This window comes from Cryptotermes secundus, unplaced genomic scaffold (assembly GCF_002891405.2).
Source record: "Cryptotermes secundus unplaced genomic scaffold, Csec_1.0 scaffold442, whole genome shotgun sequence".
In the NCBI taxonomy this organism is placed as follows: domain Eukaryota; kingdom Metazoa; phylum Arthropoda; class Insecta; order Blattodea; family Kalotermitidae; genus Cryptotermes; species Cryptotermes secundus.
In genome coordinates, this window is record NW_019718275.1 from 625,404 (window position 1) to 642,734 (window position 17,331).

General features: G+C 38.2%; 1 protein-coding gene across 2 annotated transcripts; it reads left to right on the forward strand.

Annotated features, from left to right (window-relative positions):
- Window positions 1–688: 688 nt before the first annotated feature.
- LOC111875130 (CDP-diacylglycerol--glycerol-3-phosphate 3-phosphatidyltransferase, mitochondrial) lies at window positions 689–15,788 on the forward strand. Of its 2 annotated transcripts, none has more exons than XM_023871286.2 (9): window positions 689–767; window positions 1,555–1,780; window positions 2,660–2,782; window positions 5,200–5,346; window positions 6,908–7,035; window positions 8,745–9,010; window positions 10,826–11,037; window positions 12,109–12,334; window positions 13,645–15,788. In XM_023871286.2, exons 2-9 carry the CDS (start codon window positions 1,586–1,588, stop codon window positions 13,848–13,850), a joined length of 1,503 nt encoding a protein of 500 aa, XP_023727054.1. In that variant the 5' UTR covers window positions 689–767; window positions 1,555–1,585; the 3' UTR covers window positions 13,851–15,788. The 2 variants fall into 2 exon arrangements, with proteins under 2 accessions (XP_023727054.1, XP_023726996.1); XM_023871228.2 differs by lacking the exon at window positions 689–767 and adding an exon at window positions 963–1,454.
- Window positions 15,789–17,331: the final 1,543 nt, after the last annotated feature.

Below are 17,331 nucleotides of genomic sequence, written 5' to 3' on the forward strand. Positions count from 1 at the left end.
TCACCCACGCTTGCTTGGGTAGGTCTCCTGCATAAAACGTAGGCTTCAGGTTGGATTGCACCTATTCACATCCCTTCACTTTTGGGCACATCTACACACTGCAATAAGCTTATGAGCGGGAAACACCTAAGGACTTCAAGTCACAAAACAAGTAGCTATTGCACCGAATAAAACACACATTCTATCTGTTATACTGTTATTAGATGGAATTTTCATGTGAGCACATTTGTCAGCATACATCCTATCTATTGTACATAAAATAAGGATAAATATTGAAATTACTTGCAATTTGCCTCCGTTATGAATTCAAGTCGTCCATCATGGGGTTCCACATATACCAACATCTGCATCCCGAAATTCCCAAATTCAAGTTCCAACGTTATAATATACCTTGCAAACTTTAACTTGCCGAATATCATCTGTACATATTTTCTACGGAAATATTTTTCAGTTGCATTCCTTCATCTTCTTTACACCACCTGGAACAGGCCCCACAGGTTGTATCTATCATGGATTCCTCGAACGCAAGATTTGGAAACGCTTGCCCGATTTCAACGAAACTCGGCAACAAAGATGTGCCACTCAAGAAAATCCCAACGCCATCATTATCCATCTATCACCATCAGTAACAATAGCACGAAGGGCGCGCGAACTCCAAGACGACTTAGCAAGACCCTCGAACACACTCGGACAGCTCGAACAGAACACAACTGCGCAACCAACTGCGCACCTTTCCCCTAATTGGGTCAGCACTTCGTGGGATTCAGGTACGTTAAGTTCAAATTTGGGGTGTATTTCGGAAAATTTATTGTCAAATAAGGATTGAAATCCTAAAAATCTCCAAAATATTTTAAATACTTTTCTTATTGGCAATAAACACTTCTTTTTTACTTTTAAAATATGCGAAGTAAATACACATTCGACAGCTTGAATCCTTTGCTTTATAGTAAATTCGTGTTAATTGACGTTCGAAATTCTGTAAGAAGGGCCAACTTTTTGTATTCTAAAAGGCGAATTGAACACACATCACTTCTTAGCTCGCAAACGTAATTGGATTTCTGTCTGCCGAAACGCATACATTTTTTCGTCTACGTCTGCTGTTCCTGAGGCTGCTTAAAGGTACTTCGTGTTTGAGGTGACTGTTGCCGGGTATGGGACACATTCACTCATCTAGCTCACTTTCCATGGCATTGTGACGACCGGTTGTGACCCAGAGGCCGCTAGAGACCTAGAGACAGACGGTCCACAGCCTCCACAGCGATCCAGAGATGTGTGCGGAAACAATTAGAACGATTTAGACATTTAGACCATTTAGACTGCGGTTGGTGATGGTTTTGTACCAAAATGGGTAGTATACCTATTATTTCGCACGAAGTAGTGAATCCAGTAATAAGGTTTATAGTTTAGTATACCTCAAGAAAAATGAAGAAATACGGTTGGAAGTGGCCCAAATTGTTAGTATTGTGTTTGTAAACTGTATTTATTCGTATTCGATGATTAGAGTTAGGTTAGGTTGACCGTACACTTACGCCTGAAGAGTTTTATGTGTTGCAGGTTTGCAGACGGCAATGGTGTAAAACTAGGGATGATATCTAAGATGGAAGTGTTTCGACGGTTAAGTGTAATTTTACAAAAACCAGAAATTATACCCCATTTCCAGGAAACTATGGTTTCAAATGAAAAACAAAATGTACCTAAGTCATTAGCGGATGAATTCGATAAATTTGGCTTGATGTGGCTACATACATTTTCCCCGTGCTTCCCGTTGGATGGAAATAAGGTAATGATTTTTTTTTTATTATTTAAATTGACTTACATAACATTTAATATTGTAATTTCTGTCAGGTTTGTAGGAGCAAAGCATAGCAACTCACTGCATTGTATGCATGTCAATATTACTTTTAACTATTCAGAGCTAACTTGCTGATCCTGTTTGAATACTGGTGAAAATTGAATAAAATGAACTATACCAAAGTGAGAAACTTTACTGCTATTAACTAGTTACTTGCTGGCAGCACTGTATAAGGCATGATAGAACATGAATGTAGATGTTACAGTTGCCATCACATTTTCATTGGACTTGCAGTTCCAACACAATCTAGCACGAGGGAACTTGGCCACAATATCACATGAACTTCCAGATTTATTTTCATCTTAAGCATTTGCCAAGCGAGGCAGTATTAAACAATTTGTCCGTTAAAGTCACAAAAACTGAACACTACCTGAATGCTACTTATCAGACGTGCGAAGGGAATTAAAAGACTATATTTGTCTATTGCAAAATATAAGGGTAAACTTCTTAGCACTACATCAGGAAGGTGAACAGACAAGAGGTGAGACTAACACTCGTCTCAGATGCATGGAATTGTGGCATCATGGGAAATAAGTATGTGCAGCAGTAATATCATCTATGATTTTCCTATTCGTGTGTGAGCTTTAAGTCTTCGATTTCGTTGATAAGAACTAAACTCCTTTTAGGTGCTGAGCCTGTTCTTTCTTGACACAAAATCCCCGATTTTTTCAGCCCTTTGCATTTGATTGAGATTCCATGAAGCAAGACTGTGATTTATGGTACCATAGGACTGTATTTTAATGAGAATATAGTCTTCTCATACTCCTAAACATTTTCCATTTCATGTGATTTTTTTTTTTTTTTCAGATTTCTGTCATAAATGAGCCCAGCATATTCTATAAGACAGTAGCGGAGAAGTGCCAGACAGCCAAGCAAAGGATAACATTAGCATCTTTGTATTTGGGAACTGGTCACTTAGAGGAACAATTGGTAAGAACTACTGAAGTCATGCACAACTGGCATAATTTGCACACTCATACTTCTCTTAAAAGATGAGAAAAAAAAGATCTGATTTTTATATATATGCAGAATAAACGTGTTAGTGAAAATTACAGGAATGTAAATATAGAAACAATAATAAAGTGTGTCAAATCATACAAAGACTTCTATTTCCCAGTATTCACTAGAAATTACTGTATTATTCTTGTGAAATGTGTAAAATTTATTTTGTGTGCATCATAATCCTTTATTAGAGTGATACGACTTAATCTCAAAGTACAGTTGAAGTTGCGGATTAATACCTAGTGGCTTAGGATAATTTAAGAAAAGTTTAATGTAGCACTAGTATTAAACGCGTTGAGAATTCAGTGGGAAGTCTTTTTGTTCTGTGTTGTATAAGCTTTCATGAATTGAATTGAATTGAATTGAATTTATTTACATTTTGTAAATCCAGTACAGGTGAGACACTATAGGATATGGAACAAGTCAAGTTAGAATACATAATATCTATACAATAATACAGTAATATTGCACTTAAATGAGGTAAATACTTATAATACACATTAAAATTTCCATTAAGACGTTCATTCATTACTCATTCCATTAATCAAGTGCGCCAAATTAGAATGCATATAAAAGAGACAATTATCATCCAAAATTCACTTATTAAAACAACCAAAAACAATAGATTAGTCATATAATATAAAATAAGCATAAAAATAGTTGACAACTTCAGGTGCAACTTAGTTAATAACAGAAATCAAAAGCACGCAAGCCAACATGCTACAATGCATGGTCATACACATACCGTGCATGTTGTTAACATCCCCAGCTTTCACCTATAAGAGGACACTCAGGGGAACATATATAGTTAACTAAGAGACTGTACTGTACTGAATCTGGAATCCAGTAATTTCAGGATTGAACATATATCACATTAAGATTTGTCGGGTTTTGGGTCCCTTCTCTTCTGAAATTTAAATCATGAAGTCAGGGCCTTATTATTCCAATGTTAAATCCTCTTCCATTTAAGACTTTTCCTCACTTTGGTGCTCAAATCCATCATTCTTCACAGAAACTTTAAATTACTCTTTCAGTAACCTTATAACCTTAATTAAGTAGTTAATTTCAGTAAATTGGTTTATTAATTGATTTAGTAAAGTTTCCTCCCCCCACCCCAGACACATTGGCTGTATAGCATTTAAGGGGAAAGTGATGGTGAAAATTTTTAATGATGAAAAAAATAATCATGGATTATTTTAACATAATGTCCTACCATTTGCCTAGAGGACTTGAGTAAAACCATGAAAATAATACTCAGTATGGCCAGTCCCCGGGCCAGAAATCAAATCAGAACTCTGTTTCTACAGTGCAATCATCTAAGAGTTTTCCTCTAAATCACTGAGCTACTTACACAGAAGAGACAGATGTTGCTCCCTTAAAGTTAGCATGCAGATGTTTGATGTATAGTAGAATCATACATACATTTTGCAGTTTATCTTCAGTTTCAGTCCAATAAATTGTTGAACTACCCCCATGAAGTGATCTCATGCCTTATGTGCTGGCCCGGTGAAAAATATTTGTGTGGGAAGTTGTGTAAGAAAAGTAAATAGAAGATTCTGGCATATGTTTCAGGATGTTACAGTTCAACATATTTTTTTTTTCCTTGGCACTACAGCCCCAGTGGGCCCAGGCCTACCTCCATGAACTTCCATTCACTTCGGTTTTTCTAGATCTTACACAGGCCGTAGGACTCCTTGGGCAAGTGATCAGCTCGTCGCAAGGCCTCTACCTGTAGACAAACACAGAAAAACACACAAAACATCCATGCCCTGAGTGGGATTCGAACCCACGATCCAAGCTTCCGAGCAAGCGAAGACAGTGCATGCCTTAGACCGCTTGGCTACCATGACCGGCACAGTTCAACATATATACAGTCACAAATAAAGATAAACAGGATATTATTTGACAGCGAGGAGTAAAATTCAAACACCAAGTGATTACTGAAAATAAATTGGATGAAATCTATGCTACCCTTGAACATTCGCCTCAGATATCCCTTAGGTACCTTGCACAGGGCAACAGGGCTTACAGTTTCAAGTTTCCCATATTTCTGAAGTGCTTCCATGTGTGAATGTGACCTTATTAAGGAGAGCCAGGAATGTGTATAACAGTGGAGTATTTCTGGTATCTGCTATAATCTGGGTGGCTTTTGTTTTGTGATTTGTTGGTCTGTAGGCTTGTTAATTCTTCTGCTTGGGGAACTTGGTGATTTGCTGCTGACTGTGAGATTATCACCCTGTATAGTAACTTCACAAATGATCACTGTACGCAGGTTGAGAAATAATCGCATTGTACATGGCTTGAATTATCACTATAGCAACTCTATAATATGAATCTTCACACAGGTTGCTGCCATTGGTGAGAACCTGAGAACATCCAGGGGTCAGCTGAAAGTGAAAGTTTTGCTAGACTACACAAGAGGCACAAGAGGTGAACACAACTCCTGTCGCATGCTGCAGCCCCTTCTTGCTCAGTACCAGGATCTATGTCAGGTAGACCCTGACATATAATTCATAATTCATTTTGGTCAGATCGGAATGGGATTAAATCTTCAGGATCATTTTCGCTTAGTGTTTCTTACTTTCAACTTTTTGTGTGTAATGTTAGGTTTTCATTGCGCAGTTACATAACTTTCTTCTCATAAGGCTTAGTGTAGGAGAAATGTGAGGAAAAGGTAAATATACATTGTAGGGTATGTTGTCAGCAGAGGTTTCTAGGTTGTGTGCCTCCCATAGGAATGATACTCCAGTGGTTAGTGATCACCAGGGCCCAGATTTTGATGACCTGAAAATATTTAAAAAATGACCGAAAAAATCCAGAAAAATAACCTAAAATATGGCCCAAAATTGTAATATGCAGGGCTCGGATTTTGATGACCTGAAAATATTTTAAAAAATCCAGAAAAATGACTTAAAGGAGAAAGAGAAAGAAAGAACACTTCGCTTCCATGTTATTCACATTTCAGAAAACATATGAAGAAAAATTCCCTAAAATGGCCAAAAATTTACCAAAAAATTACCCCAAAAATGAAGAAATGACCTTAAACCTAAAAATGACAAAAAATTACTTATAAAATTTACATTTCTGTAACCAGCAGCTCATATCCAAGATTTATATATGTAAGAGCATTGCATAGGATACAAGGAAAAAAAGATGACATGTCATCAAAATCCAGGCCCTGGTGATCACCTTAGAAGACTGGTATTTGAATGGTTTTAAATTCAGTCCTGACCCTAATGAAGCATCACTTCAGGAAGACATACATGAGTTTGAGATGTAAAATGTAAAGTTGTCCCTGTACTTAACTAATTAAGCATTATGTCATGAAGGCGTATGGGGGGAGTGGATGTTTAGATACACATTTTCTGAGTAAAACTATCCCTGTAACAGGCCTTGGAGGCCCATAGGGTTCTGAGACGTCAAGGCTCCCACATTTTCTAGACAATTGGTTCACAGATGGCATTGAAGTTGTCAGCCTTGTTCGCCAACTGCCCTTTACCCCAGGAAAGTTTTGTGTACTCATTTCTGTTAGAGGCTGAGTCAACTCCAGGGCCATAATGCGGCTGGAAGGATTAGGTCAGTCAAAAAAATCTAATGACCTCATCAGGAATCGAACCCACAACCTTTCGGCTAGTAGCATAGTGCCTCAAGCAACTACACTACTGCGTGCCTGTGAGTTGGAGGCGTAGTTTCATGAATTCTTAACCTTTGTAGATGTGAGTGGTTACTATTATGCTTTACCCCTGAAGAAACAGTGCTGCTCCTCTCTATTTTGATACACTGAGTGAACCCCAAAACCCATCTGAATGTAACGGAAAAGAGAAGTCTCCCCGACTGCTTGGACATGAATCCTGATCATCTGTCTAATAGCCAGTCACTACCCTGATTGAGCTGTCTCGTCTCATTGATGCCAACCACTATTAAGGAATTGTGTTTAGCAGTGAAAAAATGTGATACCCTCCTTTCTCCTACACCTTGAGCATGTATAATTCTCCTAAAGTTCAGATGTCAGTAATAATCACCTCAAGACATTATAACTGTGGACTTCTACAGGTGTCCCTTTATCATACACCAGCTCTGCGTGGGATATTGCGCACCCTTATGCCACAACGTTACAATGAAGTGATTGGTCTACAACACATGAAAGTTTACCTGTTTGACAATTCACTACTCATTAGTGGGTGAGTTATTTATTTATATATATGTATACGTACATATATAGACAGATGCATGCATGAATATTTTCTACACAGAAAAGTGCCTGTATTCATATGTGGCAAGAGGGTTGTGACTGTTAAGCTTTAACAGAAAAAAGAGTGTTGAGTTTCTCACTTGAAGTTAAATTAAAAACTTTATATTGTAATATGATGACTGACAAAGACAGCCATTGCTCAGTAACAACTCAAGTTTTTTGCGTTACTAGTAAACACGTAACAGTGAAGGAACTATTAGAAATTGTGTTCTGTATTTTGTCTGACCTGAGGCTATATAGCAAGTTACTATCAGGAGTTGCCAATAAGAACCATGAGAGTCAGTGATGGATAATGATGCCACATTTTGGTTGAGATTAAACAGCTAAACTAATGAGTTAGCTGTGAGACAGTTGTCAGCCGGTATGGACATGAACACAGAAGCTGAGGAATCTACATTGTTGGGGGCCATAACCTAACAACGGCTAGTGAAGACAAACTGAGAATACTTATTGTGTGAAGTTGAGTGCATGAATAGTGTTAGTGCTATAATTACATGTAGTTATGATTTATAACTGTTCAGTGAATCCAGTTACCAGTTCAGACAACATGTCTAGGTCACTAACATGTAACAGTGTCCTTACTGCACCTCTTGCTGTTTACAGATTTATATACCTTTTATGCTTGTATTTTATGATTTCTGGCCAATATAGGACCGATACTGCAGAAGAATATGTTGCCACTAACTGTAATTGACCTTGGTCACTTGAGACCACTCTCACTGTCTGACTTTATGCATGCATTCCATCATTTCTGCCCACCTGGAACATAACCAGAAATTATTTTCCAAAAGCCCTTTCATTACTGCTATCACATTGCTCTAAATATTTTCAAGTGATTCAAAATGAAACCATTTAAGGAGATTTGGTCTCTATGAATGTGTTCTTAAAATCTGAAAGTAGAACACTGGGTTGTTTTGTCTGACATATTCCTAGTGGATAATTCCATTGATGTTAAAAAGCAGATCAGCCTAGTCCTTTGATTTTCTAATAGCTCTGGACATGTCCTTTGGAGACAGTGACATTTTGTTTTAGGATTATGTTGGGAGATCAAAATATCAGACATAAGTCGCTGTTTTTTTCTGAAGTTGGAATTCTTTCAAACAGCCTTCTGAAGGGCTAGAGAAATATTTTTTCATGCTTTTGTTCATTGCTGATATTCTTAATAGTATTTTGGCACAGACTCTCCATGTTCATCCCTTCAGTTGTTATCTGAACTACGAACTGATATCATTTATCTCCATTTCAGCTACTTTTTCTACATTTGGATCAGTTCTAGAAGTTTTCATGTTACCAGATCTTTTATCATCTACATTACATCCCTTACATTTTTAAATGGCTTAACTGCCTCATTTTCTCTTTCTATAAACTTGTTTCAACATTCTGTAAATGTAAGTGGCCACTTTCTCCATATCCATAAATTTATCACACATATTGACAAATAAAGTGCTGCATCATTGAAGCACTTACTGCAAGCACAAAAAAAAATTAACCATTGACTGACATGAAACCACTAAAAGTATCATTAAATAAGCTGTGGATCAATGATGCATATAAAATTTCCTATTTCCTTGCAAAAAGAAATATAGGTATAATTTTCACTTACACATGTGAGTGGAATCAGTATATTTTATGCTATAGGGCAAACCTGAGTAATGATTACTTCACAAATCGTCAAGATCGTTATGTGCTGATAGAAGATTGTGGTCCTCTGGCAGACTTCTATGATGGTCTGGTGTCTCGGGTTAGTGAATTCTCACTTCAGCTAAGCAAAGGTGGCCAAGTACAGCTCCATTCCAATTGGAAATGCCACCCATACAAAGGGAAGAGAGAAGAATTTGAGTCTGCAGCAAGAGACAGAGTTTGGGGTCTCTACCAGTCAGCTACGTCACAGCAACAGAGTTTTGGCAAGTCTGTAATCATAATATGGTGATAGGGGTATTCTCATTCAACTTTTACTGTCTGTGCGTTACATTACTGCAACAGCTCATGCTATAGTGTAGCATTTAGGCATTCCTTACACAGTAAGAAAGAATGCCTTATGTGGAATTGATGAATGCCATTCCATGACATAGTATGAGCACCTAAAGCATTGGACAGATGTTCTTCAAATTTGATATGGTACACTATAACTAAAAGTTGTCAGGCAGTTGTGATTTACAACCATATTCATCCATAATAAATCCTGCTTACATAAAGCCACAAACGGACTCTTCTGTTTATCCCATACACTCTTTCACAAATGTATAACCATGGAAATTTTATGTGGGAGGCTCTCATAAGATTGTTGATTACAACGCTCGCAGCTAAGAAGGGAACACACATCACAAGACACGGTTTACACAGAAAATAAGAAAAACGACCCCGTAGTGAACGAACCACATGCAAGTTTTAATTAAGACAAATAAGATGAATTATCTTAACAAGTTTTAATGAGTGTAAATTTATCATAATTGACAAATATGGACTTTTTAAATACTTTTTAAATGGTGTTGTGAAAATATATGAGGGCAGGCAANTATGCATGTGTCCCATAAAATATTTCAGATTGTTGACATTTTATATAGGAGATGCAGTTCTTATTTTCACTTATACTAATCCATAATAAAGCCTGGGTTACATAACACGACAAATTGCGTTTTCCATGTGTCCCATACACTGTTTCACATGCACTGTTAAAATTTGATTTGGGGGACTTTCACTAGTATTTCATTATTCCCATTTGTAACATAATATACTGGTAATTTTATGTACTACATCATGGAATACACCCTTTCCAGTCTTGTTCAGTAATAATCACATTATCTCCACAGTGAAATATACATGACTGCCAGGCCTGTTGTAGTGAGAGATTTGGAATCTCCTATCTGTAAATGATAAGTTATTCATCCAGGTTAAAATCTTGCTGCCACTCCCTTACTTGTACCCAGAGATATAAAATTCACTATTTGTGGTAAATAAAGGGTGTTATATCTGCTGACGAGAGTCAATTTTAAAATTAAACTCAGGAAAATATTAACTAGCTAACTCCATAGTTCCATGCCTTTCTTGAAAAAATTATATTCATTCACCTCAAAGAATATGTATATAATTTTTGTGGGATACAATTCTCACAGAAAATCCAATTGCACGGCTGAGGAGGAGATAGTAACAAACTGACCAACTTCATGGAGCTGAGCACTTCTTGAGAAGCCGCCAGTCACGCAGCTGGTCAGGAACTTCCCAGCATTCTATTAAACCCAAAGGTTCATTACCATATTCGCAGAAGCCCCCCCACTGTCCCTAAGATCCATTTCAGTATTATCCATCAACCAACATCTTTGTCTTCCTAATGGTTTCTGGCTTTCCACTTATATCCTATATGCATTCCTCTTTGCAGTCATTCGTTCTACATGCCTTGCCCATCTCATCCTCCTCGACTTGATCAAGTTGCTCCTCAGTATGCAGTCTTGGAGGAGATAGTAGGATAACATTAAAATGAATCTTAGTGAGATCAGTTGTGGGGATGGAAGGTGGGTGGAACTGGCTTGGACTTGTAGTTGTAACAAGGTTTGGTATTAATAATGCTGAACTTTGACGTCTGCCGCCAAGGTGTTAGCTGAGTGTTAGTCATATTATGTTTGATGTTCCCAAAGGAGTGTGTCTTCACTGTCCTAAAATCAAATTCAAACAGGAAACCTAGAGAAAAACTATATTAATATAGTGATATCAATTTTTTGCAGGTGCAGGAGATACATGGATTTTCCCACTTGTGGAAATGGGGCAACTGGGATTCCATCATGACAGCCGCGTCACAAAACGGCTGTTTGAGACTGCTTTACCAGGTTCCATGATACATCTTGCCACAGGCTACTTCAACCTGACACAGGATTACACTCTGTCGATAGTCAGTCACCCTGCTGCTGCATACAGCATTCTCATGGCACACCCCACTGTGAGTATTACAATGGGTGGTGAAGGGGATTGGTCCTAAACGTCATGTTAGTTTGGTTTCTGTGCCTGCCATTCTGAACACCCATCACCATAAAACCTGAAACTTTTCCCAAGGACTTTGGAAATGAGCTCTACATGCAAAGTCTATCAAACATGACATGTTTCAGGCCAAGTTATGGCATGTGTAATGGTTCTACAGCAAAATACTAATGTATTCAGTAATGGGTATCCTGGGCCAGTGCCCATTGGGTCAGGTGTCACTAGTGACAGCATATAAAGATGCAAAACTCCGACACACTAACGAGTCAGTCGGAGGAGCTCTTACCTCAGGACAGCTCATCTGGAACACACAAAAGTCCACCACCAGCACTTACTGCCCTGTGGCCAGCTCACAGTCACTCAGCTGCCGATGGAAGGAAAACGAACCAGTTCACAGTCACCCGGCTGCCGACACAAGGAAGACCAGCTGGCTCACAGTCACTCGGCTGCTGACACAAGGAAGACCAACCAGTTCACAGTCAGCCGGCTGCCAACACAAGGAAGACCAACCAGTTCACAGTCGACCAGCTGGCTCACAGTCAGTCGGCTGCTGACAGAAGGAAGACCAGCTGGCTCCACAGTCACCCGGCTGCCGACACAAGGAAGACCAACCAGTTCACAGTCACCCGGCTGCTGACAGAAGGAAGACCAACCAGTTCGCAGTCACCCGGCTGCCGACACAAGGAAGACCAGCTGGCTCACAGTCACCTGGCTGCCGATGCAAGGCAGATCAACAAGCCAGCCCACTGTGGCCCTGCCCTGCAATAATTACAGGATCCAAGCCAAATAAATGGGGATAATCTGAGTGATGTAATACATGAAGCTTGCAACAGCACACTAAGAACAAAAACATTAGAGACATATACAGGAATAAATTAATTTAAGAAGGGTTACTAACACAGAAGTTGGTAAAGGATGAGAATGGTGATCTGCCTTAATTTTATAAACAGCTAATAATGAAATGTTTATATATCTTCCAGTTATTAGAAAGAACAGGTTTGCTTCTGCTGATTTCTCTGTGTAATGTGGACAGGCAAACGGCTTCCTTGGTGCACAGGGCCCTGCAGGTGGAATCCCAGCAGGGTACACATTGGTGGCATCAGAATTCTTTAAACAAGTGCAAAGAGCTGGACAGGAAAACCGCATTCAGATGGCAGAATTCCAAAAACCGGGATGGACTTATCATGCAAAGGGATTGTGGTATACTTTGCCAGGTCATCACTTGCCCACACTGACCTTCATTGGCTCTCCTAATTTTGGTAAGTACATTCAACATAGTAACACATTCACTCAAGTTAATTTTTCAGTGGTCACGAATGAATTATATTACATATTGATTGTGCTTTGGATAGTTGAATTCACAGAGTACTTCAGTCACAGGCCTTCTAGCCATCTGAAAAAATTATATTTGTTTTAATCGATACTTGCTTCCTCATTATGATAATTAGCAGTTGCAGTGCTGACATTGTGACATGTGGCTATATGATTTACAAGATCCCAGTGAAAAATGAAGCTTTAATAAGTGCTGAAATAGCCAGTGTCTCATCAGTAAGCAAGACACTTTCTGTGAAACATTTTCAGGGATTTGAATATAACAGGATGAGATTTAAATGAAGAATTGGACTCAACACAGTCTCAGTTTTATACATTTCCGCTTGAGGCCTATCTGAAGAACCTGAAATTAAAGAAAGAATTGATGTACAGGGGGCTGTGGCTGGTAAAATGAGAGCTCCTGATGGGATTTAAAAGTAAAGATTGATGCCAATTTAACAGTACCTCACAGCAATGTAGAGTGTGACAGAATATTTAATCTAATGGCAAAAACTATGGAGCCACGGTAGCATAGTCGGTATATCGACTGTCTATGGGCTGGACAACTGAGGGGTTGGAGTTTTGAGTCCCAGTAGGATCAGAATTTTCTCCTCTCCAAATCGTCAAGACCGGCTCTGGGGTCCACCCAACCTCCTATCCACTGGATACCGGGGGCTCTTTCCCTGGGGGTAAAGCGGCAAGGGTGTGAAGCTGACCACTCACATCCAGCTAGTGCCGAGGTCAAGAAAATATGGATCTATACATCCACTCCCCCATACGCCTTAATGGCGTAGTGCTTAATTTGTTTAGCACAGGGACAACTTTACCTTTTTACCTTTAATGGCAAAAACTAGAACACAGTTCAGATCATATCTCTAAAACAGTGAAGGAATTGTTCGTGGTAAAATCAACAAAACACAAAATTTCTTAAGGACTAAAACAACAATGGTAACTTCCAGAAAGCAGCAGTAGTCAGTTGGTGGTGCTGTTTTAATCTGTAGATAAGCAGTGGGTCACAAATGTAATTGTGGTTGATGTCTTGAAAACAATCTTGTGACAAAGATTTGATGAAAATTTCCCCATAATTTTTATATCTGGGAGTTAGCAGGTATGACCATCATGTGCTGTGTAGGTAGCAAAATGTGTCACATTGCAAATAATTCTTATCTGCACCATTTAAATAAATTTTCTTTGGTTCTAGCAGACAAGTTTATAATAGGTTTCATTATGGGACTCAGTACATTTTTATCTTCAACAGGATATCGGTCTGTAGGTCGAGACTTGGAAACACAAATAGCAATTGTGACTAAGAATCCACAGCTACAGCAGAGTCTTTTGGAGGAGAGAGAACGACTGTTTGCCTCAGGCAGTCCATTCAATAGTGAAACACTGTCAAAACCCGACAGGAAGTACGCTCCACTATGGGTTCATATTATAATGCGACTTTTCCGCAGCCTCTTCTAGCTTCTTCCATTTGGTAATGTGATTTGTGATGAGAGGAATTGACAAAAATGTGTTTCAGTGAACTTTAAGTTTATGAAATCAGGAGCCAGCAAGGAAATTTCTGTAATGAATCACATGCATTTGAAAGAAACTATAACTGAAGTGCAGAAGGTTGACTTCAGTTGGCAAAATACAATTTCCAAATGCCTTCATTTTGGCTTTGTTATCTTTCATTGCCCATGATTTGAATTTATTGCAGAGTTAATTAAGAGCACAGAAAGTCACATTTCACTGAATCATAAATCCTGTTGGTCACAAGATTTTTATGCATTATACTTTTAGGACAGTACTCACATATAAGCACTGTGGGAGTAAATATAAAAATATATTGGCACACCAGACAGCATGGACAGGTCTTGTTTCTAGGCAGTGTGATCAAACATAGAACACAAAAGGATTTGCAATGCGTATGGTAGAATAATGAGTGAAAAACTGAAATGCATTGCGTATTTGCGTTATTAAAAACATATTCACTTAAGAGGAGTCATGCCTGTCCCTGCGCGTCCACATGTCTGAAATCAGTCACTGGATGGGTGATATGAAAGTTGTCACTGGAACACCCCGAAACTTGTATCATTTAATTTTATACATTAAGTACGACATAGCAGACACAGATCATGAGATGACAACAGTACAAGTGTCACTTGCTTTAAAGTGTGTTGTGTTTTATCTCCAGCTAATGATATTAACCATATTAGAATTTTTGGAGTATAAGAAATGTACATTATGTATGGTATTGTATATAGTGCATGTACTGAGTTGGTTGATTTTACAAAGAGAAAAGCTTGTGGGACAACTAGAAGCACTGAATTTTTTTAAGCTTTAAGAAATGTACATACACTCCACTGTAGCTTATGGAGAGGAATTGTCTCAACATTGTACAGCATATTATTATTAAAAGTTAACATGATATGTAATAGGATGATGAATAAAGAAACTTAACATAAAATTAAGTATGTGACAGAAATATGACCATGACATTGGAAACATCTTCTGGTTTTTTAAGAACTGAATATAAAACTGTAATTACTGTTGTTAATCTTAGGTTTGCTGAGTTGCTTGACTTTGTCCATCTTCTAGTAATGTGAAAGAATACAGTTTTCTGAAAACATAATGGTTGTTCTCACACGAAAAGGCGAGGAGGCACGTACTCAGTCGGGTCTGTTAGAGAGAGGTTGTCTGAATCACTTGAAACATCCAGTTTCTAAAACGTAATTCTTTCCAAAGACTAAATAAAGGACAAAGTCCAGAAAATCACTAATCCGAAGTGTGATATACTGACTGGAATCTTAGAGATGAACATTGTTAACATGTTAATCAAAATCATTCATAACAAGGAGGAGCATTCAGAATGCCAAGGTGCAAAAAACAGATTTGGAAACTGTACTCCACTATGAATTTCTGGATCTGTTTCATGTTTTATAGAATGTGTAGTCATTTATCTCAGCAAGTGAAAGCTTATGATCTACTGTGTGTACCAAAGTTGTAACTCAAGGTTAAGCAAGTTAGAATGTTCATATTTACTGAACTAATTTACATTTTACCTCCCTGGCTTTATATGATTCTAAGTACCATCACCCATACCCCACAAGCAAGATATGCTAAGTTGCTACTGCCACTATTTTACGTAAAGTTAAAGTTTGTTGAAGTTGTGAATAAGCATTGCAGCTAAGTCCACTTTAAAGCAAGTAAGCAATTAATCATATCTTCCACACCACCACAACTTTACCTTATGCTGTCCTTTGGTACCGTCACTGCTGAAACCTGACCCTTCACTTCTCCTACTGGATTGGCACAGCAGTAAAGCAAGTGTCATGTAACTTTGAACAAGGCCAAGAGTAACCTTGAATGTGCAGTTGTTTGCACAACTGGCCGCCTGTCACTTCTCACCCTCGAACCCACCCCCTTGTCTGAAAATTTTCTTCTGCGCATTCAAGGTTACTCTTGGCCTTGTTCGAAGTTACGTGACACTTGCTGTAACATATCTTACTTTTGGTAGGTTCCTTTTCTGGTGCTAATCACACTGACCAAGGTTCTCAGTTCATCCAGGCAGTTGTGAGGATGCACGTAGACCTTTGTCAGACATGCATGCATTCCAGTAGGCCTAGCTGTTGATTTTTCCACTGTAAATACTATTTATTATTCTCGGGTTACAGTCTGCGTGTCAGAACCCATAGCAGTGAGAGATTTGAATTCCATATTCCTGGATGATACAGAGTTTAAAAGATGCACTGCACTGGTTTCCTTCCAGCCCCTACCAATTCATTATAATCACCTATAAAATCTTGCTCAGTGATACACACTACACTTCTCCTCTTTCCTGAATACCAGTCATCACTGCCACTTTATGAGATCTCTCTTGCTCTGTGGATCCAGTTTTGTTAATTCTTATATAGTGAAGTTTGGAAATTATGTATCATAAATCAGGTGCATTAGTTTTCTTTTGTTCACTAACTGCAGCAAAGCAGTAAAATTTGTGTGATCACCTTGACACTTGTTTTTCTTTCTTTAGGATCTATAGCCAAGGAAAAAAATTGACAAGCCAAAGATAATTACCAGTGTTTGTGTCAACTGCAAATAGACAATTGTAGAATTATTTAAATTAAATATAATTTATATTGTATTAATATATATTTAGTTTTAAGTTTATCAATATTATAAATTAAAACTTAATACAGACTTCATGTTTTATTTTCCTTGCACATTTCCTTAGTAAAGTGTTTTGTCCTAATTTGCAGTTTGCAAAATGTGTTTGTCTGTGTGGACTTGCAGGAAAGCATTGTACTCATACTTATGGAACCTGCCTCCTTTCTCAGCATAATGGCAGTTCCGTTCCTTGTGACATTAGTTAACTGTCTAAACAAGACTACATTGATTTGTTATGCCATGATCTCATTAAACTTCTTACATTTCCAGATTCCTTGTGTGTCTTCTGAAAATCTTTCTGTAGGTTTCATTGGATGTCAGAGATATGTAGTTAAATTGTCCATTCCAAGGGATGATTTTGCTTACTGACATTCCCTTGAGGTTGCAGAAATTACGACATGTTTTTAGTTTTCCCCAAGCAGCCATTCGTATTGTGTGTCATGAAACATAAAAATGGATTGTTAATATCCAAAAGCATTTAAGAAACACCTCTGCTTATTTCATCAACTTCTTCATAAACTCCACATCCCTTGAGCTGCATGTCACTTGAAGCAAAATCTGACACAATAACCTCACTTTGCATTATTTGATGAATCAGTTTTGCCCCAATATCTTTGATGTTTTGTGGAATGCACATGACATAGAATTCATGTTCATTTCTTGAAGCTATGCTGTTATGTTGAGAATCAGTAGTGATATGGTTCGGAATATAACCTCAAAGAGTCCTCTGTGTCTCACTTCCATTCACAATTGGCCAGCAATGGATTTGGCTTGTTTCAAGTGAAATTTTCACAGA

Coding starts and splice junctions, on each gene's coding strand:
- LOC111875130 (XM_023871228.2), top strand. CDS start 1,423: ATGAAGAAATACGGTTGGAAGTGGCCCAAATT. Junction 1,455..1,554: donor GGTTGGAAGTGGCCCAAATT/GTTAGTATTGTG, acceptor TATGTGTTGCAG/GTTTGCAGACGGCAATGGTG. Junction 7,036..8,744: donor AATTCACTACTCATTAGTGG/GTGAGTTATTTA, acceptor TTTATGCTATAG/GGCAAACCTGAGTAATGATT.